Raw genomic sequence first — 23,162 nt, forward strand, 5'->3', positions numbered from 1 at the left:
CTTTTTTAGGACTATGAGCCCCTGTGGGTAGGGATAGGTTAGAAGTAAGCCCTGTTCAACTGCTTGAATTGGTCTCATGTTACACGGAAGAGTCGTCTAATAAAATGTTATGTCCTTCCCTCTCCAGGAGTGGATTATTGTTTGCTGAATGACCATGGCTGCGAACAGTTATGTGTGAATAGGGAAACATCATACTCTTGCCAGTGCACTGAAGGATTTGTGTTACAAAGCGATGGGAAAACGTGTAAACGTAAGCTTAATTTTCCTTCTTAACTTGTGCATTTTATAACATAAATACTGTAAGTAATGTCAGCATTTAGCTAGTACTGCAAGTAACTACATCTCTGCATCAAACTGAATTAAAAAATTTTAAATCTGTGTTAATAGAAATGAATTGGCTGTTTTCAGGGAGAGACGTCTGTAACACTGTGGAGCATGGATGTGAGCAACTTTGCATCAATGCTGACAGTTCTTATGTTTGTAGCTGCCATGAAGAATTCCTACTGAGGGAGGATGGGAAAAGCTGCCGAAGTAAGTAAAGCCCTGAAGTCAGACTGTATAACAACACGACCACCCTTAGCACACTTGATTTTGTCTGATTTCAGAACCTAAGTAGGAACAGTTCTGATTGGCACAGTGGGGAATTGAACTCCCAGCCTCTGGCTTAAGCCAAGACACTTAAACCATTTAAGTATCCAGTCAGCTAGACAATGAATACTGCTCTGTTATTTGCCATGTAATTTCATCTTGACAACTGCATATACAGTATATGGTTTGTTATTTGAGCTTAATTTAATCTTTCCCATATTAGTTGGGGTTTTTTTATTGCAATTGTTTCACCTAGAAAAATGTATGAATTCTTTAAATTACCCTCAGGTAAAGACCTCTGTAACTCCATCAGTCATGGTTGTGAGCACCTGTGTGTTAACAGTGATTACTCCTACGTCTGCAAGTGCCATGAGGGGTTTATATTAAAGGATGATGGGAAAACCTGCAGAAGTGAGCATTTTGATCTTCATCTTTTTTTAAAAAAACGTAATTTGTTGCATCTGTTAAAAATTTTTATACACATAACTGTTAACTCCATTCAGATCAAGATGTCTGCAAGTCCGTTAACCATGGATGTGAACATGTTTGTGTAAATACGGATGATTCATATACCTGCAGGTGCCATGATGAATTCATATTAATGGAAGATGGGAAAACATGTAGAAGTAAGTAACTTTCCTTGTTTTTAATTGCTTGTTTACTCTGAAAAGTGTGTTCTTTTTGAATGTTATTTTTATTTAACAACTATAATAGTTTTTTTAAAAACACCTACAGAAAAATAACATACAAAATCTAATGTGCTCCCCTACTCAGAACATTTTGTGTTTGTAAACGTGCAGGGCTGGTTCAAGTGTAACACTAAATTGTAATTTAATGTTACATTAACAAGCTTGCTTAACACGTGCTCAGACGCTCTCCCCTGCCATCATCTTTTCTCTTGCAGTATGCATAAGAGGAGACTGAAAACAACTGCATTTGTATTTTGTACATTTTTTCTAGAATCAGTTCCATTTAATCTCATTTTTTTACCTTGTTTCTCCGAAAATAAGACCTTACCTGAAAATAAGCCCTAGTATGATTTTTCAGGATGCTCTACCCCAAAAATAAGCCCCTGTTAAGTGAACCCCTGCCCTCCACCATTGTGCAGCAATCAGAAGATGACATACTGTATTTGAATAAATGTACATTGTTGTACATGAAAAAAAAACATCCCCTGAAAATAAGCCCTCATATGTTTTTAAGCAAAAATTAATATAAGACCATGTCTTATTTTTGGGGAAACAGGGTATTGATTTTGCCTCATAAATTCATTAAAAAATTGACAGACACAGAAATGCTGATCAATTCTCATTTCATCTCCCTGACCTGCCATTTCAAGTAGGCCCTGTTCCACTGTTTGAATAGCTCTGAATTTACATGAATAACTTACTAGTATTTATATCCTTCCCTTCCCAGGAATGGACTATTGTTTGTTGAATGACCATGGCTGCGAACAGCTATGTGTGAATAGTGAAACATCATACTTTTGTCAGTGCACTGAAGGATATGTGTTACAAAGTGATGGGAAAACCTGTAAACGTAAGCTTAATTTTCCTTCTTAACTTGTGCATTGTATAACATAAGTAATGTAAACATTACTATTACAAATAGCTACATTTCTGCATCAAACTGACAAATTATTCATGGGAAAATGCCATTTAGGTATTATTCTGAAGTATGGTGGTTAATGGAAATGGGTTTTTGGAAGATAGAATGGCAGGTTTTCTAGTATTCATGGTGATAATTAAAATGTTTTAAAATTTAACTATTATAAATGTGCATTAATAAAATGCATTGGCTGATTTCAGGTAGAGATGTCTATAAGACACACAAATGTAAGACATGTATCAGATAGAAATATTTGCAATAGCAGTCCATCAACCTTTCTATTAGGAGAAGCACAGACCGCATCAGTGCATGGTTACTGCAGGTATTTGCTGAGCATTTGCTGCCATGTCTGCCCTTTCTCCCCCATTCCTCTCTCAGGTTGAAACTGAAGGGAGTATGCACTGGTTTGAGGCTCAACAGATTTGCTAATTAAGTATGCTGCTTATTTTAACTACTTGATCTCCTACCATTCCTTTTACACGCCATACCAGTAGGCAGGGAGGGTCCAGATAAAATGATTTGCCATGTAGATTTTGACCACAATCAGTAGGTTACTCACCTTGGTCTAGATGGACAGGCAAGCTGTGGGAGCCCAGGGCCAGTGTTTGACTCCAGAATGCACCAGAAGATGCAACAGTTCCTCCAAATGCAGAGGAGTAAAGAAAAGTTGGAAGTCACCCAAAAGTCTATGTTTTCACAAAGGAAAGGGTTTAAAAGCTTTTTAAAAGGCATGGGCCACTCCTGTGGCAGAATTACATCTAGGAGCTCCTGGAGACTGTTCTTTTTGATGGATAAAACAATCTGACAGTGGCCCAGGATTGTAAAAACTGAATTGGGGCCTAGATGTGGCTTTTGGGCTGTCTCTCATCCCTTGTCAAGGGTTTCAGTCACTGATGCTTGGTTGTGACTTGTGCTTGGTTGTGACTTGTGAGGCTCTGCAGTGTTAGGAATATGAGAAAGATCTTGGGCAGGAAGCGAGATGATTCCTTCTTTCCTACAGCCACCTTGTTTTGGCTGCTAAGATTAAAAGACGTGAAACACTTCACCTGACTGCTTTTCAATCATCAGACTACTGGAACATTTTTTAATAAAATTGATGCAGAATACTAAAAATCTGTGTTATGTTTCTAGGTAAAGACCCTTGCAAGTACACTGAGCATGGTTGTGAGCACATTTGTATAAATAATAACTCCTCATTCATCTGCAAGTGTCATGAAGGATTCATACTGGAAGACAATGGGAAGATGTGCAGAAGTAAGGCACCTTTCTTTCTTTCTTTCTTTCTTTCTTTCTTTCTTTCTTTCTTTCTTTCTTTCTTTCTTTCTTTCTTTCTTTCTTTCTTTCTTTCTTTCTTTCTTTCTTTCTTTCTTTTCTTTCTTTCTTTTCTTTCTTTTCTTTCTTTCTTTTCTTTCTTTCTTTCTGCAAAATATAAAAGTGCTGCAAAGCCTCAGGGAGGCATAGTGAAAGGATGATAAGGGTATTTATAATACACAGAATATTGTCAGAGCCAATATAGATGTATAATATGACTTGAACAAAAATATCCTGATGTGTTTTGAGTACACCATGAAAAACAGTTGCGTTGTGTACATACCTATAATTCTTTCTCAGCACTGGGTGTAGGGTTGTTGCAGCTCCTAAAACTTCCATATTATTAAAAGTCTGGACACTGCCTGCTCCAGCCTTACTCTGTTTCATATATTCCTCTGCCCTTTGCGCCATTAAAAATTCTCATAATGGTGCACAAATGCCCCTGTCATATTAGAGATGGTGCTTTGTTTGGCTGACTGGAACAGACTGAGGGGGCCATTGATCAAATGCACTTGATTGTCCTGGAAAATGAAATGAAATATTTCTCTGGATAATATGTCTTACACAAACTTTTCAACATGGCAAGATAAGCTGCAGGAGTACAGTATGTTTGTATACATCCATAATTACTGTATCTGTTCTTCAACATCAACATTAATCATTTCAACACCCAGAAGATGCTTTTCTTTAAAAAAAAACTGGTCCCTGGACTCACTTGTAAGTAATTTCACACATGTAGTTAGGCTCTAATGATGTAATTAGGTTCAGTCTGCATAATTATGTGTATTAAGAACAAACTCTTTTATGTTTATTAGGCACATTTAGAGTGTAAATTTTGTATCATTCAATAAGTTGGTTTCTGTATTAAAGACAGGTGTTACATATGTTAACTAATTGTGATTCAAATGTCAGTGAGAGTCCATTAAATCTATAGAGCTATGCATAAACAGATAGTCCCATCTTGTCAGACACACACACACACACAAACAGAGAGAGAGAGAGGGAGGGAGGGAGAGAATGTGAACCCCAGTCCACTTCACGTTGAAGCATTCTTCAGAAAAAGAATGGAATTATCTGTACATCATGCCCTAGCACAGTGTTGTCAAGATTTGAAAATGTGCATTTATAGAGTGTATAATTATGGGAGGTATAGTAAAAGCAATCCTAAACATGTACATTGTGTTTTTAAAATGAGGTCTGAACAGCAGTTTACTAAAAGGCACTGTGAATCAATCAACCAGTTCTCCATCAAAGTCTGAAAGCAAGGTCAGTATAAAATAACATTGCCTTGCAAAAGAACTTTCATACCTATCACTTGAGCGTGGAGGATAAGATAAGAAAGGGTAAGGAAATACAAAACAATTGAGGAAAAAACCTCTTAGAATAAAAAAAAATGTGGATAGAGTAAACTGGGACCTGACCAACTTAGTTCACCAACACTTTATGCTCATGGCAATGTTCCCTCTAAGGTGCAAGCAGGTGCTCAGAGCTTCATTGGTGCCGTGCAGCAGCAGTGCCTACTTCTGGTTTTTGGATGAAATCACCCCCCGCGCACAGAGGCAAGGCTCTTGCGCAGTGGGGATGAAAATTAGAGGGAACATTGGTTCATGGTGTTTTTGCCTATCCAGTAAAGCAATACCCTAGTAAATTATTATGAGATCAGTTAGCTATTCCCACAGATGCAGTGATGCCGTTAGTTAAAATAAAGGATGTTATCTGCCACAGTAACAACTTGCTAATCTCATGATTTATGGGAACTGTATTTTGCTACCTTAGTAAAATCAATTGAAATTTCCATTAAAGATTTTCTGACTGTTTATAGAGATCAGTAATTTATTACACTGGCAAAATCCAGTTGTTTACAGCTGAAGGGGAAATGTAAACAACTAAGAAAAATATAAATATAGGGAAGCAAAAGACACATAATACATAGATGCAACAAACATGCCACATACACCAGATGCTAACAATGTTGATACTAGGCACCAGCTCACAGCAGCATCTCAGAACAAATGAGGACATCCTGCATACTGGTTTGGCAGGGTCGACACTTAAAACATTTTTTCAAATGTGTCTAGTCTTATGCTTAAACGTTAAAGATTGTTCAAATAATGCTTTTTGCTTTTTAATTATGTATTTTAGAGATGTATTCTCTGCTTTTGATTATGCATTTTTAGAATGTAATTAAGATTTTTTTTGGCATTTTATTTTATCTTTCATGTTCCTGCATTTTGAAATGAAATGTATTTTTCTGATTTAAGTATTTGCCTGCAACTTAAGTTTAGTCTCATATTCTTTTATGTATTTTTCCCTGAAGTTCTTTTCATAGCTGTAAGAATCTATTTGATTCAGTCTGAATTGTTAATTTTTGAATTTCATTTTATGCACACGGAACATAGAAGCAGTACAGATGAATAAACCTTGTAGAAATAGACAAGCTAATGTTGCCTAGAATCATTGCAACAATGAAAATACTTATTGATTGATACCCAGGTCAATGTTGAGATGATTGGGAACAGCTATCTGGTTCACACTGGAATTAACAATTTTCAGGGATAAATGCCAGCTGTGATGAACACAGGTTTCTGACTTCTTAGAGATCTATAAAAGTCTAAAGAACTCTCAGAAAGTTGTTCAGGCATGAGAATTTCTGATCTGAAAATTTCCTCTCATGGAACTCCATATGCAAACTACATACATGCTAAAGGCATCAGATTTGGGGACAATGATTTTACCATCCATTTTAATACAAGAAAAAGGCAGAAATGCTGTTGCTTAGCATAGGAAGTTGCACAAGAGCAACTTTTTAAATTAATTCATTCATTCCATTTATATACTGCCCATCTGGCTACTAAGGACACTTTGGGATGTTTTCTAGTTTCTCAGTTATGAACAAAAACATAAGTGATTCCTGGTATGTATTTGATATGGCATTTCCAGAATGTAATAAGAAGCCCCCAGGTTGCACAACAAGATTATGTCGCTTTGCTGTTGCTCTTATGTTCGCTCTTATGTTCTTCCTTCTTCCTTTTGCATTTTTAATTTTATTTTTAACAGGGTGCACTGAAGGCCCAGTTGATCTGATGTTTGTGATAGATGGCTCAAAAAGTCTGGGAGAAAATAACTTTGAAATTGTCAAGGAATTTGTCTTAGGAATCTTGGATTCTCTTTCCATATCACCTAAAGCTGCAAGAGTTGGTTTATTGCAATATTCTACTCAGGTTCACACAGAATTTACACTGAAACAATTCAGTACAGCCAAAGACATGAAGAAAGCTGTGTCCCAAATGAAATATATGGGGAAAGGCTCCATGACTGGACTTGCCCTGAAGCAAATGGCTGAGAGAAGCTTCACTGAAGTAGAAGGGGCCAGACATTTCTCAGCAAAAGTGCCCAGGGTGTCTGTGGTGTTTACAGATGGACGGTCCCAAGATGAAGTTTCTGAATGGGCTACTAAAGCAAAGAAACGTGGTATGGTGCAAGTTTTCTTAGAATTATACATTTTAAAGACATTGGGTAAAGTCTTGGTTATTAATATGTGTATACATAGGTTCTGATCAAGAGCTTTCTGTATTTTTCCACTACATCTGTGATGTCATCAAGACACTCACACACAAAAGAGTTTAAGGTGCAAAATTTTAATGCGATTTGAACAAAAAAAGACCTGATGTAATTTGAATGCACACAGTTTCCTTCAGCACATGGGCTAACCTTTAAAAAATCTTTCTGGCTAATATATTATTATAATATATAAAACTCAATGAAGACACAAGGGACATATTAAAATTCAAACAAAAAATCGAGACAAAATTTCAATTAGTTTATTTCAGTTTATTTCAAGCTTCATTTTAGAACAGATTTGCCACAAGGTCAGTTACATAAGACATAAAATACAAGGTAAAAATAATAGAATACAATATAACAGTAAAATTAAAATGACAATGTAAAACAGCAGTATAAACTAGTAACTGGCTAGCAGCACATCATTATATCTCAGATTAAACCGTTCAAAATATTTAGACCCATCTGCATTGTAAGGACCTTCAAGATTTTTATTTTTTTAAAGTCATATTTAATGCCCAATTAAGCCGCAATTAAGCCTATAGTCTTTGGGCAGCGTCCCTGAACTATGGGATAGGTGTATTATCACTTCAAGAGTTGACAGGGAGGGCAATCCTCAGAGGAAGTGATCTGACCTTAGATCGCAAATCCCAACTCCAGCAGAAACCTCCATAAATCTTTCTTTTCTGACTTTTTTGAACCCCTCCACACTCAGCATTTGTTCAGTTTTCATTGCATCTGTTATTCAAAGTGGGACATTAAATTGCTTGCTTTCTGGTTTTCTTACACCACACTTTCTGGCAGTGTATTTTTGATCCGCTTTGCTTCTATCTGGGATCTGTTTGTGTGGACTCTTAACACTGCATTGCTCCGTGCTGATACATGCATTTTGTGGGTGTGAGTCATTTGATGAGGTATCCTTATGAGCATTTTCCTACTGCTCAGTCTTAATACCATGTGGACACATAAAACAAGGAGGGAGGTGGGGAGAGAGTGGTGTAGACAGGAAGATGGCAGAAGAGAACAGCATAAAGAGAGAATAATTTGTCTTGGGAGTGAGATGTCAGGGATAAATTCTAGATGTAGGTGACCAAACAGTACTAGAATGGCCGAGTGCATCCTACTGCATCCAGCAACAAATCCCCTCCCCATGTGCGGATGCAAATGCTGGGATGATCGATCCCAATTTTCAACAACAACAAACAAGAACAAGCAGAGATAGCACCAGTGTGTGGAAACTCATTTCAGAGAAGACAGAGAGGAGGAAAGGAGGCATGCTAGGGTGGGAGTTGGAGTGATCCAGTAGACATTGTAGATATGAAGGCTCCATAGCTCTCCTTGTATCCAAAGATAGACCAAAACCGAATGGTAATCCATGCCAGCCCAGCATCTGGGGTAAGTTAACTCACTCCCATTGCTTGCAGCTGCTAAACAGCTGTGGGGAGGGGAAACGAATGGAAATGCTTCTCCTCCATCATTTGTACCATATAAATATTGGCTGGGTGTAGCTCCATGAACAAGGGAAATGAGCCTTTCCTTAAGATGTCATCAGATTTTGGGTTGTCCCCAGAGTCCCTTCCATGAATTTTGCAGAGCTCCTACAAAAGCTACCATTGGAGGAATTGGGAGACAGCTTTCTCTTTTCTTGTTCTTCTGCCAGCCCACCATGCCACATGCCACTGTGGTCTTAAGGATGTTCCTACCCTCTAGAACAGTCATTGCAAGGGAAAGATGAATGTGTGAAGATTGTTTTGCCCTCCTTTCCCCCCTCCCCAAAGGGCTCTTCCGTCAGGAAAATTCAGTTCATAGGACATCTGGATCCAAGTCTTGTTGTTTTTACTGCTGCAAGCTAAAATAGCCACCCCTCTGGAATATGAATAAAGGAACTCTAAACTTGTACCCCAAGTAATTTAGAAGCAGTATAGGAAAGTTGTAAAGACGTCATTTATTTTATGACAATAACAAAAGCCTTATTCCCTTGGCTGTCTGCACTGATATTCAAACACTGTTAAGATTTTCCGTAGGCTTTTAAGTTGTACTGTAACACTATCTGCATTGCAATAGTGCATCTGTACATGGCCGACCCTACAAGAAGGCAGTGTTAAAGCACTTCTGCGTATACCCAGAAGACTCTGAAAAGGGTCGCTGTAAGTTAGAATTAAGTTGATGGCATGTAATGTTTATTATTAAGTACAGATACAACCCCTTTGCTTCTCAGGCACTGAAAATACGAAGGCAGGCATATTTTGGTACACCAAGAGTGCTTGGGATCTGTGTGGAACTGAGGTTCAAGGTTCATATAAAGATGCCATTCTCAATTGATGTGATCTGGAGTCGGTTTCTAATCTCCCACCTATTTTGCAGACCCCACCCACTTTGGCATTAGCTCCTCCCACTTTGTGTCTAGGTTCACCTATTTTTCAAACTCCATCCACTGCTGCAATGTGGACTCTGACAGGTTTTGAAGGAATTAATGTAGAGCCCATCTGGAAAAGCAGTGTACTTTACTGATGCTATCAAAATTGAAAGGCGTCAAATATGCATGCATGTATGTTTAAATCTTCCAATGGCCTATTTTCTACATAAACACTAAATCATAGTTTCCCTAGGGACTTGTGATAAACTTAAACTCTATCTAGTATTTCATAATTTAAATAAATCAGAATACCCAGAAATTAGATTAAATTAAATAGTTAATTTAAAGTGAAAGCAAATATTTCTCATCTTGGAACCACACCAGGAAAGGAAAGAAGAGGGGTAAGGGACAAGAGATTCACTATTGTAATGCAGATAGTTACACTCAACTTAAAAGCCTACCGAAAATTCAAGACTTGCCAGTGGCTCTTTTTTAAGTGCTAACCGACAGGTTTTAATTTTATTGTATTTTATGTTATTTCTGCCCTACTTTTCTCCCAGTGCAGGAACCAAGACATCTAACAACATGGATTAAAACAGCACTGAATTAAAACAATATAAAATAATTTAAAGCCATAAGAGAAGTGCACTTATACTTGAACAAAGATGTCCTGATGCATTCTGAGTGCACACTGTAGTCATTAGAATATAGAAAAACCTTTAAAAATATTTATGGCTAAAATGTTTTATAGCATATAAAGCTGAATGAATCTTGCCTATGTACACAAATGACATGTTAAAATTCAACCTCAAAACCCACAAACAGTTTAGCATTATGATGTGGTGAAAGATATGACAGTTATTTTCTTCTCTGCCTGTTCTCTCCCCCATTTCTTTTCATCCATAACGCTGCTAATATATCTAGAGCCCCGATCAGTTGTAACAGATTGGAGAAGAGTTGTGGAAATAGGCAGAAGCCACAGGTGGGATTGCATAAGCAGTTTTAAATATATATGCCTATCCTTAGGCCTTCACTCTTGGATTTCTCCCTGAAACTTATGAGTTGCATCTCTTCTGCCAGGACTAGATAAATGTTATATATTGGTAGTAAAAGTCCTGTGGTGAGTTATTGTCTGTGGCTGAGGAGATATTTATTATCCAGACCTCAATATACACCCAAAGGCATACAATGAACCCATTAATCAAGCACAGCACATTTATACTTCTTTCTCCATTGATAAATATGCCAAGTATTCTGTTAAAATGAGGCCTATGAATCAGTGCAGTCCTAGAACAGCCAGTAGAATTATGCTCCGCATGACCCTTGATCAGGAATGTTTATGATCAGGATTGTTTATAGTTGATACGTAACAATTTAAAGAACAGACCCCTGCTTGGATTGTTCATTCATGAAAAGCAAGTATTTGGAATGAGCGTTAAGATTTTCCTTCTGGCTACTACAAGACTGTCTGGGAAATATTAATTATTAATGTAATTTTTACTAAAAATGTGAAAGTCTTACATGGCTGTTTTCCTGAAACAGAAGCAATGTAGCAAAAGATTGAAGACATCCATGCTATTGTTGAATACACTCTTCTCCAAGGTTTTCATGGAAAGAAATTGACAATAGGAGCTGGTAATATATGAAGACTTGTTTAGCAAGTCATCCCTTTAATGAATGACTTTGGATCTACTGTTTTCAAAATATACTATAGAGGATGTGATTGGATTAATTAAACACAAGGAATAACTTACTTTTTCCTTTTTTTAAAGTATATGTGATAAATCAAACTTTTCTTAATATTTTTAGTTATGGGACAATTTGGACAAAAAGTGTTGTATATTTATTAATGCTTCTATTGGTTTGTATCTATAACATATGTTAGTCCTCATGTTTTTGTGTTCATAGCCAGTGGATTTTGTAAGATTTTATAGGTATAAACATGACACTAAAATAAGTCCCAAGAAAATTAAAATGTGCAAATCAAAATCCTTTATATTGGCCTTCAAACAAGATGGGATTTTGCTTTGTTATAGACGTCAAGAAAAAACAGCAGCTCACATGTGGTTGTGCATCACATTATTTTCTATCCCTTAGTCACAGAAAATAATATCAGATTATTTTCAGCAGAATGTCTAAATTGTGAGTCTAACTACATGTTGTATAGGAACATAGATTTTATTGGCACTGAAGTACAACTGACCTCCTTTGAATCAAAGTCATAGCTCAACACTATCTGAACAGGCTTTTTTCTAGCAGATGGCATGTCACCATGGTAGAATTAAGATTGAATGGATGAATAATGATATTCTCTTTGCAATGTTAATTCTGTTAAATGAATCAATACCGATATCCTTTCCCAGTCATGCAAAATCATCTTGCATTGATGTAAGAGATCAGATAATAATACTAAAGCGTATTCTTTTCTATGAATGTTGTTAATGTTAATGATGTTAAATGTTATTATGTTATTATTGCCTAAAATTAAAAATAAGCCATTTCTTTCTCAGGAATCACCATGTATGCTATTGGAATAGGGAATGCTATTGAGGAAGAATTACGAGAAATTGCTTCTGACCCTCCAGACAAACATCTCTTCTATGCTGAGAATTTCAGTGCCATGGGAGAGATTACTGAAAAGCTCCAGAAAAGGATCTGTGAAGGTATTAAATATCATATATTATTCTGACTACAACAGACAGAATGAACTGTTAAGGCAGGCAGAATTTGGAACCTGATGGAAGCAGTCTGAACATTTGTTCTGAACATCTGCAAAACGACAGGGATACGTGTAAAACTTGCAGAGTAACATGCTGCCAGGAATAGTAATATTTTTGCTATTTTTCACTGGGGGAATATATGACTTTATTCTAAGGCCAGGAATATATACAATCATTTGTATTACTTCTGCCAGTTTAACAAATCATGTATGAAATATACAGCTAGAATCCCCAAGAGAAATGGTAACACCCTACCCTTCCTGTACACTGCAGCAAGATCATCTGTACTCCTGAAAAACACCAATAACCATTCCTTCAGAACATTGGGTGGAACTTCAGTAATGTACAAAAAAGAGGAAAGAACACTTTAGAATGAACTTTGATGGATTATTATCCCCTTCATTAGGTGCATCTGAAAAGGCACATGAACATCACCTTCATTATGCATCTGAATATGTGGATTGTAATCCACACTCTAGAGAACAGGGTTCGAATCCCCACTTGGCCATAGAAACTCACTGGGGATGTGGAACTGTTAAAATCACTCCTTAAACATTTCACTTACCTTGAAAGCCCTATTAGAGCAGCTAAAAGTCAGTTCTGACTTGACAGCACAGAACACACACACACACACACACATGAAAGCTTGTGCTAAAACATCTTTTTAGTACTAATTTGTTAGTGGCAGAAGATGCTTTTAAAGAGTAAAAATATTGCCGAATCTTTACTCTTTAGACCAAATTTTATTTCGTCCAGAGCTTTCCTTCCCAAGAAAGTGTACAGAGATACAACATAGAAAGATTAAGCAACTGAAACTGCTTTTTGGAGGGCCATAAGCTCCTCTGTCCAGTATTGGGCCTCTTGCTTGCCCTTCTAACAAAGGAAACATGGAGTCCTGCAGATGTTGAACTAAATTTAAGGAAATACTGCCGTTTTGCCATTTGGTGATTGAGAAAATGAAGGAGTCCTTATTCACAAGTTAAGTAGCAACCCCAAATTTCTACAAGGGCTTGGAAGTGGTTGTCATTCAGATGGTGGCATACATAAATAGAGAAGGTTTGTGAGTGTCACAACCTCAGCCTGCTCTTCCTGTTAACTTTTCAGATATTTTCCCATCCAACTGTTCCAATATACATTGATTTTTCACCCCTGCTCCAAGTACAACAGTTGCTTCAGATAACTCTTTGTTACAAGCTTCATGATACTTCCCAGTTTCTGAGGTCATAGGAGTTTTCCTGCCAAATCCGTGAGCTCTCAGCATAAATGTGCATCTAATTCAAGGATGACTGGAAATGACATAGCTAAGCCTGTGAAGTAAAAAAACTGAAACTGTTCTGTTTAATTTCATTACACTGTCAAACAATATTTCTAGGCCATTTTTAATTATAAAGTCACATCTAGTATCCATCTAGCTTGTGATTTTGTTACTGATTTCTTAATAAATGCTGGCTTAATTCATTCTGCCTGTATTTCTTTTTGACAATACAGTATTTCTTCCAGGTCTGAAGGACCACCAGAACTTTCCAGAAAACCTGTTTCATTCAGCAGATTCATATTCTGAAGGTTTGAGATTCTGTATTTGTATATTATGTTCCCATGTCAGCAAGCTCTTCAGTAAGCACTTTCCACACTCTAGCTGAAATCTAGTAGTAAGTTACAACTAGAGTAGTCCTATGGAATCAATGAAACTTACAAAGCAGCTGACATTCAATAGACCTATCCTAGTTCTGACTTAATACTATCCCCTGTCCCAGGTGGACCTAATGCAGGTCTGGCCCCCAGGACCAGCCCATCCACTCATGCATCCTGGCACCACGAAGGTCCCACTCTTCCTGCCGATTGCAGCAGTAGCGGGGGCAGGGGGCGGGAGGATGAGTCTCCATATATTTAGAAGACTCATCCTCCCACCTCCTGCCTAGATTCCAGCCTGTCTATTCCAAAATAAGTTACACTGGGTCACTGTCACTGGAAATATGTTTATGAGATGAATGCAACAGTGACTTAAATTGAACACTGTGCCAGCTCACATCATAGAATTATAGAATAATGGAGGCTTAAAAAATGTGGAGAGCCACAATTGTCCATCTCTCCTTAGCAGAATGAGATATTTTTCCCCACTTCAGTCTTCTACACCAAGCAAGGATCTACTCTGGAAAGTTTTCCAATACTTTGGAGCAGGCTTTAACATGAGTGTTGTAAGTGAAAGGGGGAAAATCTCTCTCTCTCTCTCTCTCTCTCTCTCTCTCTCTCTCTCTCTCTCTCTCTCTCTCTCTCTCACACACACACACACACACACACACACACACACACACACACACACACACACACACACACACACACACACACACACACACACACACACACACACACGTTCCACTGATAGAAGTAGTTCTGTCAGCAGAATGCCCCTATTAAGTATAAATTTACACAAAGCACACCCAGAACAGCTGTAACACTTCATAATAAAATCACTATGTAAACATGTTGTAAAAGTTGTCTGTTATCTCAAAAATTCTAGGCTGAGTTTGGGAAGTAAGATGCTAGATGTGGATAAACAGGAAATTGTGAGCATACAGTAGGGATAATCTTCCTGTTTTAATCTCAGTTCTATTCTTTCTGTTGTTTTTTGCAGAACCTGAAGCAGCCACCCTATCCATTACAGATGTTCTTGCTTGTTCAAATTTTGCTGTACATCATAAGTATCTTTTTGAGGAAAAACAATTGCGATCAACATCATCAGGTACACCTGTTTCAATTTTGCATATGCCCAATTTAGTAGAGACATACTGTAGTGATTTGTTCTTCATCTAAGATGATAGCACTAGCTATGATAGCACTAGCTATCATCTTTGATTCTCGTAACTTTGCTGCCACTATAACTGGTACTGAAAGTAACATGCCACATTGTAAGATTAATATTCCTCACTCATTCAAATCAGATTTTGAAGTATGCCCATGCCCATAATCAACAATTAGCCTTTAACCTTTACAGTGTTCATGTTTTCAGTAATGTGAAATAGACACAGAGGTTTATGGAATTGTTACTAATTTCTTTCTCAAATAAGTTTGATATTTAATTAATTAATTAATATGCCGCCCACACTACCCAAAGTTCTCTGGGTGGCTTACAACATTTAAAATACAATAAAAAGTCAAAACAATTAAAATGCAATTAAAATATAAACTCTAAAAATTGCCATTGGACCCACAGTTGATATTATTGCAATTAAAAGCCTTCTGGAACAGGAAGGTTTTGACCTGGTGCTGAAATGTCATCAGCATCGGCACCAGACGAATCTCAGTCGGGAGGGCGTTCCATAGTCTGGGGGCAGCTGCCGAGAAGGCCCTTTGTCTACAAGCCATCCCTCTTACCTCCTTAAGGGACGGCTCTTTCAAAAGGGCCCCCTGGCTAGATCTTAACTGCCGGGTAGGTTCATATGGAAGGAGGCGGTCCTTCAGGTATCTAGGGCCCAAGCTGTTTAGGGCTTTATATGTCAAAACAAGCACTTTGAATTGAGCCCGGGCAGCAACTGGTAGCCAATGTAATTTAGACAGAATTGGCTTGATGTGTCTCCTAGCGGCCCCACCACTCACTAGCCATGCAAGATATCAAGAAGATTTTTGTTGTTTCTGCTCACCCTTCCCTGTAACTAGTGCGTCTAATCTGTGGGGACAGAGATTTCCAAAAGACAGCTAAACTGAATTAGCAACAAGTGTTTGTGTTGTGTATCAGTGACAGGTTGTGTGCTTCACATGTAGAATTTGTGATTCAGTCCTTAGCAGTTTCAATTTAAAAGGATCAGAAAGAGTAGATTGCTGTTTCTATTAGACCTCCAGCCATAGGGCAATGCAGAATAAATTTATAGCTACAAAAACTCCTAAGCATCTCCCACTCTTATTGTCCTTTCAGTTCCCCATGTATTCCTAATTTATTGTTGCCAGTGTAGTGTTCTTCATGGTATGGATTGTATTATTTGTGTATAGCTGATTTTCCAAACACCTATCAATTATTTTTCAGGAAAACCTTCAGAAGACACAAAAGAACTGTGCAAATGCGAAAATCTTCTAACATTCCAGAATTCTGCAACTGCTGCAGTTAAAAAACTAACACAGCAACATATCCTTTTAAATAGCTGTTCTCTAGTGAATAAATTTGCAGATTTTGAGAAAAAGATATAGTGGCTTAAATCCATTATCAAACTGGTACTGCAGTGCATATGTGACAGCACTGGTGCCAGCTCTCCCCCCTCCCTTTGCAAACTCTGTACTGTCCAGAAAATGGCTCTGGATGATTTCCTGGCAGATTTTTGAAGTGTAGAGGGGCCTGTATAGGGAAAGAAAACTCTCGACCTCAGATTTCATTGGTAAGCAGCAGTTTCATTTGCAGATCTCCCTCACTTTGAATTAGGCCAGTATTTCCTAAACAAATACTCATAAGTCTAGTTAATTATATATAATCTACTTTAATAGGCTCTACAGACAGCTAGATTGATTGCAATCCTATCTATTTATAATAAATCAATGGAACACATCTGTATACACGTTGATAAATGGGTGGAGACAAAAGGAGAGCCATTCATACATGGCACGTGTCTTTGCTTGAGCTGCTGTTCACCTCTCCTATGGTGAAAAGGCTTTCCCTCTCGACCTTCCAACTCCTGGTCTTGCATCTTGGAGACTGAAGTGAAAGGGAGAAGCAGTGCTAACATGACAACTTTAGAGTATGCTATCAACTTCTGCGACTGAGTCTGTTTCATGGGTGCAAAAGAAAGTACAAGCTTGTATTTCACCCCTTCTTAAACAACAACTAAGGGGCCAGTGTAGTGTAGTGTAGTGACAAATTGGGGCTCAGGTGAGCTAGCTCCACCTTCTTACTGGGTTATGAAAACTCACTAGAGGTAGTAAAACCATTATTTAAATAGCTTTTGAAAGCCCATTGAGTGTCACTGTAAATTAAATGCACCATAACAGGACATAACACTTTGCTAGATCACACTGCCAATTGAGTAGGATAGGTTAAGAGCTCTGAGACAACTTGCAAATGGAAGGGTTGGGGAATAATCATCAGAGATAATGTCTACAAGTGGTTACCAGTCATAATGGTTATACATATTGCCTCCCTAAGGCATTTAGTTAGCTACTATGGCAACAAAATAAGACAGACCTTTGATACAGTTTTTTATGTCCTCCACCTTACTGGAAAAATTGAACATAAGAAGACCCCTGCTGGATCAGGCCAAGGGCCCATCTAGTCCAGCTTCCTGTATCTCACAGTGGCCCCACCAGATGCCTCTGGGAGCACACAAAACAACTAGATACCTGCTCCTGATACCCCGCCCATGCATCTGGCATTTTGAGGTCCCTTCCTTTTAAGCCTGGAGATTATACATCCCCATCACGACTTGTAACCTGTGATGGACTTTTCCTCCAGAAATCTGTCCAATCCCCTTTTAAAGGCATCTAGGCCACATGCCGCCACCACATCCTGTGGCAAGGAGTTCCACAGGCTAACAACACGTTGGGTCAAGAAATATTTTCTTTTGCCTGTTCTCACTCTCCCAACACTCAGTTGAAGTGGATTTCTCCTGGTTCTGGCAGTGCATGAGAGGGAAAAGAGCTTCCCTCTCTCCACTTGATCCATTCCCTGCATAATTTTATACATCTCAATCATGTGTCCCCTCAGGTGCCTTTTCTCTAGACTAAAGAGTCCCAAACGTTGTAGCCTTTCCTCCTAAGGGAAGTGCCCCAGCTCTGTCATCATTTTAGTCGCTCTCTTTTGCTCCTTTTCCAGTTCCACTGAGGTGCAGCGACTAGAAGTGTATGCAATACTCCGGGTGCAGCCTTGCCAGGGTCTTGTACAATGGCATTATAATGTTGGCTGTTTTATTTTCAGTCCCCTTTTTAATGATACCTAGCATGGATTTGGCCTTCCTCACTGCTGCCACACGCTAGGTTAACGCTTTCATCAAGCTGTCCACCAGCACATCAAGATCTCTTTCCTGATCCATCACAGACAGCTCTTATAAGACCACTTATAAAAAAATGCCTTTTATTGTAGCACTTCTCAGCAAGGTAGCCATGTTTAATCTGTTTCAGCATGTATAAAGGAAATAAAATCATGCTGCAAAATTGAAGGAGGGGATAAATTATTATTCAAAAGACTAGCAGATGTGACCTTTTGTGGATCAAAATTAACTTTTTCGGATCCCAAGGAGTGCAAATACATACCCTCTGTATTGATACATATCACCACAGTGATAAGAATTATGGCCAGGTAAGGATAATTAACAAAGTGACAGTGGTTCATAACACTAGGAATAAGTACTAGAAAGTGACAATGGCTAATTAACACAATAATGTAAATTGCACAAGATAGCAGGCCCTAGCCCAGATGGTAAGATAGAGGCCAGGTAAACATGGCAAATAATTAACAGCTTGATAGTCCCATTCCTGTGTTAATAAATGATTGCCACTTTCTGATGTCTGAAGTAAGATTTTTATCCACAAAAGCTCACACAGCTGCACTACTTTGCTTCCCCCTTTTTTCCCTTTTCCCTCCAATTTTGCCAACATGCTGAAACAGACAAATACAGTGGTGCCTCACAGCTTTACACATTGCTGGCCACAACAACAACTTGGCTGATCTACTCAGCCACACAAACTCTCAAGCTCACAAATGGGAGTTAGACCAATCAATTTTTCTTCACCTATGCGAACAATGGGGCAAACCAACTCCCGACCTCTTCGCCTCCCGTGTGAATTGGAAGTGCAAACGATACTGCTCCCAAGCTGCCATTGGCAAACGCTCCCAAAGATATACATTCGTCGGCCGATGGCCCAAGACCCTCACTTACCTTTTTCCACCTCAGCTTGATGAGCTAGTGATTTAGCAGCCTTATGTCACAACTATTGTTATTTACAGTTTTTTTTCCAAAGTCAAACTATCCATGGATATTTCTTTCCTCCCCAAAGTCGTTATCTCAGTTCCATCTCTCTCAGCCATGTATCCTTCTTTCCTTCTTCCCGTCACCATCCACAACCGTCCACAACTCAAGAAAGAATCCTCCATACTTTAGATGTTAGGTGAGCTCTTGCCTTTTACGTCCAACGCACCCAATCTTTCAGGCATCCACTTGACTTTTCCTAAGTCATCAACCACCTACTAAAGGTCGCCAGGTGACATCTCAAACTATACTCATATCTAGATGGGTCGCTTCAAGCATTCACCTCACATATCAGTGGCATGCATGAAGGTGATTCACCCTCACTCCACCAGAGCAGTGGCGACCTCTATGGCATTCCTACACGGCGTACCTCTTCCAGACGTCTGCCACCTGCGCACAGCCATCCGGCATTATAGACTTGATCTCCGGCGGAAGTCTGATCCGGCCTTTGAATGTGTTGTTCTAGCCGCTACCTTGGCATGACACCCTGCCTATGGGTAAGACAGCTTTTTAGTCACCCAGGGTGTGATTCACAGAGGCCATGAAGAAGGACAGGTTACCCACCTGTAATTTTAGTTTGAGTGGACCTCTGTGATTTACACTTCCCACCCGTCCTCCCCACTGTCACGCCATTCTGCGGTTGACACAACTGAAAGGGGAGCCTTGACACCAAGGTATTTATACGAGGGGGAGGGGTCTTATTCTAATGTGTTTTTTGCTACCGCAGAAGCTCTAGAATTTTCCAATGAGGGTGTGAATCACAGAGAAATACAAAGAAATACAGTTACAAGTGGGTAATCTGTCGCTTTTCAAATGTGGTTGGACAAATATATGCAGCCACTGAAATGAATACTGTTGTATTATGTCATACCAAGTTCATAGAGCTACAAGTGTAGCATAAGCACCCTCTAGCTGCAATTGCAAAATTCAGAGCATCAGCCCATAAATATTGTCATACAAAAACCCAAACATAGTCAGTTGGATTCAGACTGACACCCAAGGGACTGCCATTCAGCGCATAGAAATATAGATCTGGAAGTGACCCTAAAGATTTTCAGGTCCAATTCTCTGCCAAAATGCAGGAGGAAGCAGGTGGAACAGCTGTCTTCACTATTTTTCCACAAATAGCTGCTGTGGAAGATTGGGAGACCTTCCTAACATTGAGAACCTGCATGGGGGAAATGTGTGGCCAGTGAAAGCATTAAATGGTAAAAAATGCCATCTGCAGGAATCACATTTTCTCTCTATAAAGATCTTCAATGTGTAGGAGCTAGATTATATGAGCTATTGAGATCTATACTAACAAATAAGTCCCTAAAGCTCAGTAAAATTAGAGCTTGGTAAAATTTCAGCTGTTCCAGGACAGTAAACTGTTATACTGTACCATCACAGGAAGATGTAATCAGATATGCATCACTTGGGGGGGGGCATTCTACAAATGGGTGATAGCACTTTTTAATAAGATGACAATTGTCATGACAACAGATATGAATATTGTACTGTGTAACTACACTTACACAGCTGCACATCTTTATAGGAATTTGCATCACCTTAATACACATGTAATAAAATAGGAGTCTTCTGGATCAGCCCAAACTAGTGTTTACTTAGTGGCCTACTTGGACACACACAAATAATTCTGCAGCCAAATGAATTTTGGTATGCACTACCCTATTAAGTTTAAAACAATTGGATTGGCACTTTATCATTATTTCTGTAGCACTATCTTGACAATGACTACTGGATGAGACTGAATAGATATTTTCCTTAATTTCCGATCACTAGGAGAAATGTCAAAAAGAATGGAAGCATTGGAAAATCAGTTAAGATACCGATGAAGTTTTTTGAACAGAAGTGTCTGTTGTGTTTGAAATATATTAAAAAATGTACCAAAGCTACACATGGAACAGTCTTCTCCCAGAAGAATTTATTGCTGTGGTATTTCATACTATATTGAATTTTTCACTGACTGGAGACAAAACTGCAAGATGTTTTATAAAACTGTACTTGTTAAAAACAACCAAAATAAGCTATGTAATATAATAAACCGGTGCTGAAAAGATTGTAGTTTAATTAGTTAAGTTTCAAGATGGTATAATCTTGGTTCTAGTGCAGAATTGTGCATAATAATGCACTCTCATGGAGGATGCCCTTTAACTGTCATGCTAATATTGGGATGGGTGGGAGGGAGGCACATTTGCAAGAGAAAATGGACAGCAAACTCTTCCTAAAACTAGCTGTTCATCTCCAAATGAAAGCTGAAGATGTTGTGTGGGGTGATCTTGGATAGATACAAGTTAAATGGCTGTTTTCCAGACAGAAGATTCAGAAGACAGTGATTTTAAACAGCTGATCAGCAGTTCTCTATGGGCGATCTTCGCTGGACGATGAGGTATTTCCCCATTGGAATGCATTAACCACTTTTCAATGCATTCCAATGGGTTTTTTTCTGCATGATGACGATTTCGCTGTACAGCAATTTTGACAGAACGGATTGTCGTCGTCATGCAGGGCACTACTGTATCTGCTTCTTAGCTACCTTCTTCACCTCAATCTTTCCAAGGTTTTCTACAGCCAAATGGCAACTGTTGCTGAATGAAAACAACACAGAGACCCAGATCTGGGTAAAGTGCAGTCCGTGGGGCACATCCTGTCCAGCCTGCCCATCGCCACTGACTGAAAGCCCGAAGGGCCGCCTCTCTGCGGGGTGGGTGGGCAGGCAAGCGGCTGAGGGAAAGTGGAGGGAACACCTTCATCCCTCAGGGACGAGCTTCTGAAGCCTCATCTCCGTCTCCTACTCTGCCGGCCCATGGCCAGGCCGGCCTGACAGGCCCAAGCACCACCATGGCCCTGCCTCCCAGCTCATTAGGGTAGTCATGGTGGGGCCGTTGGTGGTGGGGGCAGGCGAGTGGCGCCGTCATGGCCTGCGGCGACTGTGGTGCCCGTGAGTGGCGGCCAGGTGAGGGCAGCTGTGGCGAGGAAGGGGGCGGATGGCGATGCCTTCACCTCTGCTCCTCTCCGAGGACCCTCATTTGTGTGTGCTTCGAGAACAGCGGCCTCACAGGCACTAAACAGGTGAATGGGTTTGTGAAATGAGTAAGAAAGCAAACCAACCTCCCCCTTATGAACATGGAGACTTCCTAATGTTTTAAACCAGAACTTGATGTCTTTATTGGAGAAGAATTAAATGCAAATAATCTCTTCCAGCTAGGATTGGATCCCAGTAACTACTTCCTGCAAATATATAGCTGTAGCTATGGGGATTAAATTTAACCTGGGCATTCTCATCCCATTTTGATGACAATAACCGTAGCAGTCTTTTAAGTAGAATAAACACAATTGCCTACTAAACCAATGACCTGATCAGTTTAGGATTTATACATATATTCTGAGGTGCAACAAACTAAAATAAAGCTTGTTTTATAGTATCTTTAAATCAGCTTTGAATATTTCTGAATGTAATTCTATTTTCAATAACTGGTTAAAATGACCAGTTGTTACTCTGTAATTTGTTTCAATCATGTTTGAACTATGGAACAACAGTTCTGACTGACCAATAATATAGAAAATCTGGCTGGGTACATCACCCTCTTTTCTTTTCTTCCAGATATTTGATTCTATAAAGCCTTCGTATGTAGCACACATATAACTTTTGAGTTGACAACACAGGAAGACCAATCTCATCTTTGTACCAGCTTGTGTCGATCACACTATCATGCTTAAGCCAGCTTTGTGTTCATACTCAATGGATCTCTTTAGAGGTTTAGTTCCAGTGTGAGACACCCAATGCCACAGAATTATTAATACCATAGTGAGCTACCTCTCTTTTGTTAATCTGTACACCCAAAAGCAGAGAATCAGCACTGCTGCTGTTTTTCTTTAAACAATCAGGAACAACTGAAGACATCAAATATAAAACTGCAACTACACCCACTGCCATCTCAAAATATCTATTTTTAATCTATCGTTAACTGTTGCTGTTCCTTTTCATCTTTAAAAAAGGGCTACTGGCTCACTTATTAAATATAACATCTATTTCTGTTGTTTAGTTCTTAAGTCATGTCCGACTCTTCA

At 39.0% G+C, this 23,162-nt stretch overlaps 1 protein-coding gene across 8 annotated transcripts in view; it reads left to right on the forward strand.

The window, feature by feature from the left end:
* The window catches only part of MATN2 (matrilin 2), a 72,167-nt gene extending 51,019 nt beyond the window's left edge, over positions 1-21,148 (forward strand). For 4 of the 8 annotated variants that reach the window (XM_072999164.2, XM_072999165.2, XM_072999167.2 and 1 more), the window contains 12 exons: positions 128-250; positions 409-531; positions 877-999; positions 1,092-1,214; positions 2,005-2,127; positions 3,328-3,450; positions 6,565-6,978; positions 11,935-12,087; positions 13,645-13,707; positions 14,777-14,884; positions 16,163-16,259; positions 20,869-21,148. In XM_072999164.2, coding sequence (XP_072855265.2) covers positions 128-250; positions 409-531; positions 877-999; positions 1,092-1,214; positions 2,005-2,127; positions 3,328-3,450; positions 6,565-6,978; positions 11,935-12,087; positions 13,645-13,707; positions 14,777-14,884; positions 16,163-16,259; positions 20,869-20,926 — 1,631 coding nt within the window. In that variant the 3' untranslated portion in view covers positions 20,927-21,148. The remainder of the gene's footprint in view (positions 1-127; positions 251-408; positions 532-876; positions 1,000-1,091; positions 1,215-2,004; positions 2,128-3,327; positions 3,451-6,564; positions 6,979-11,934; positions 12,088-13,644; positions 13,708-14,776; positions 14,885-16,162; positions 16,260-20,868) is intronic. The other 4 variants (XM_078393606.1, XM_072999168.2, XM_072999169.2 and 1 more) reach the window with 2 other exon arrangements.
* The last annotated feature ends 2,014 nt before the right edge of the window (positions 21,149-23,162 follow it).

This window comes from Pogona vitticeps, chromosome 4 (genome assembly GCF_051106095.1).
Source record: "Pogona vitticeps strain Pit_001003342236 chromosome 4, PviZW2.1, whole genome shotgun sequence".
NCBI classification, from domain to species: domain Eukaryota; kingdom Metazoa; phylum Chordata; class Lepidosauria; order Squamata; family Agamidae; genus Pogona; species Pogona vitticeps.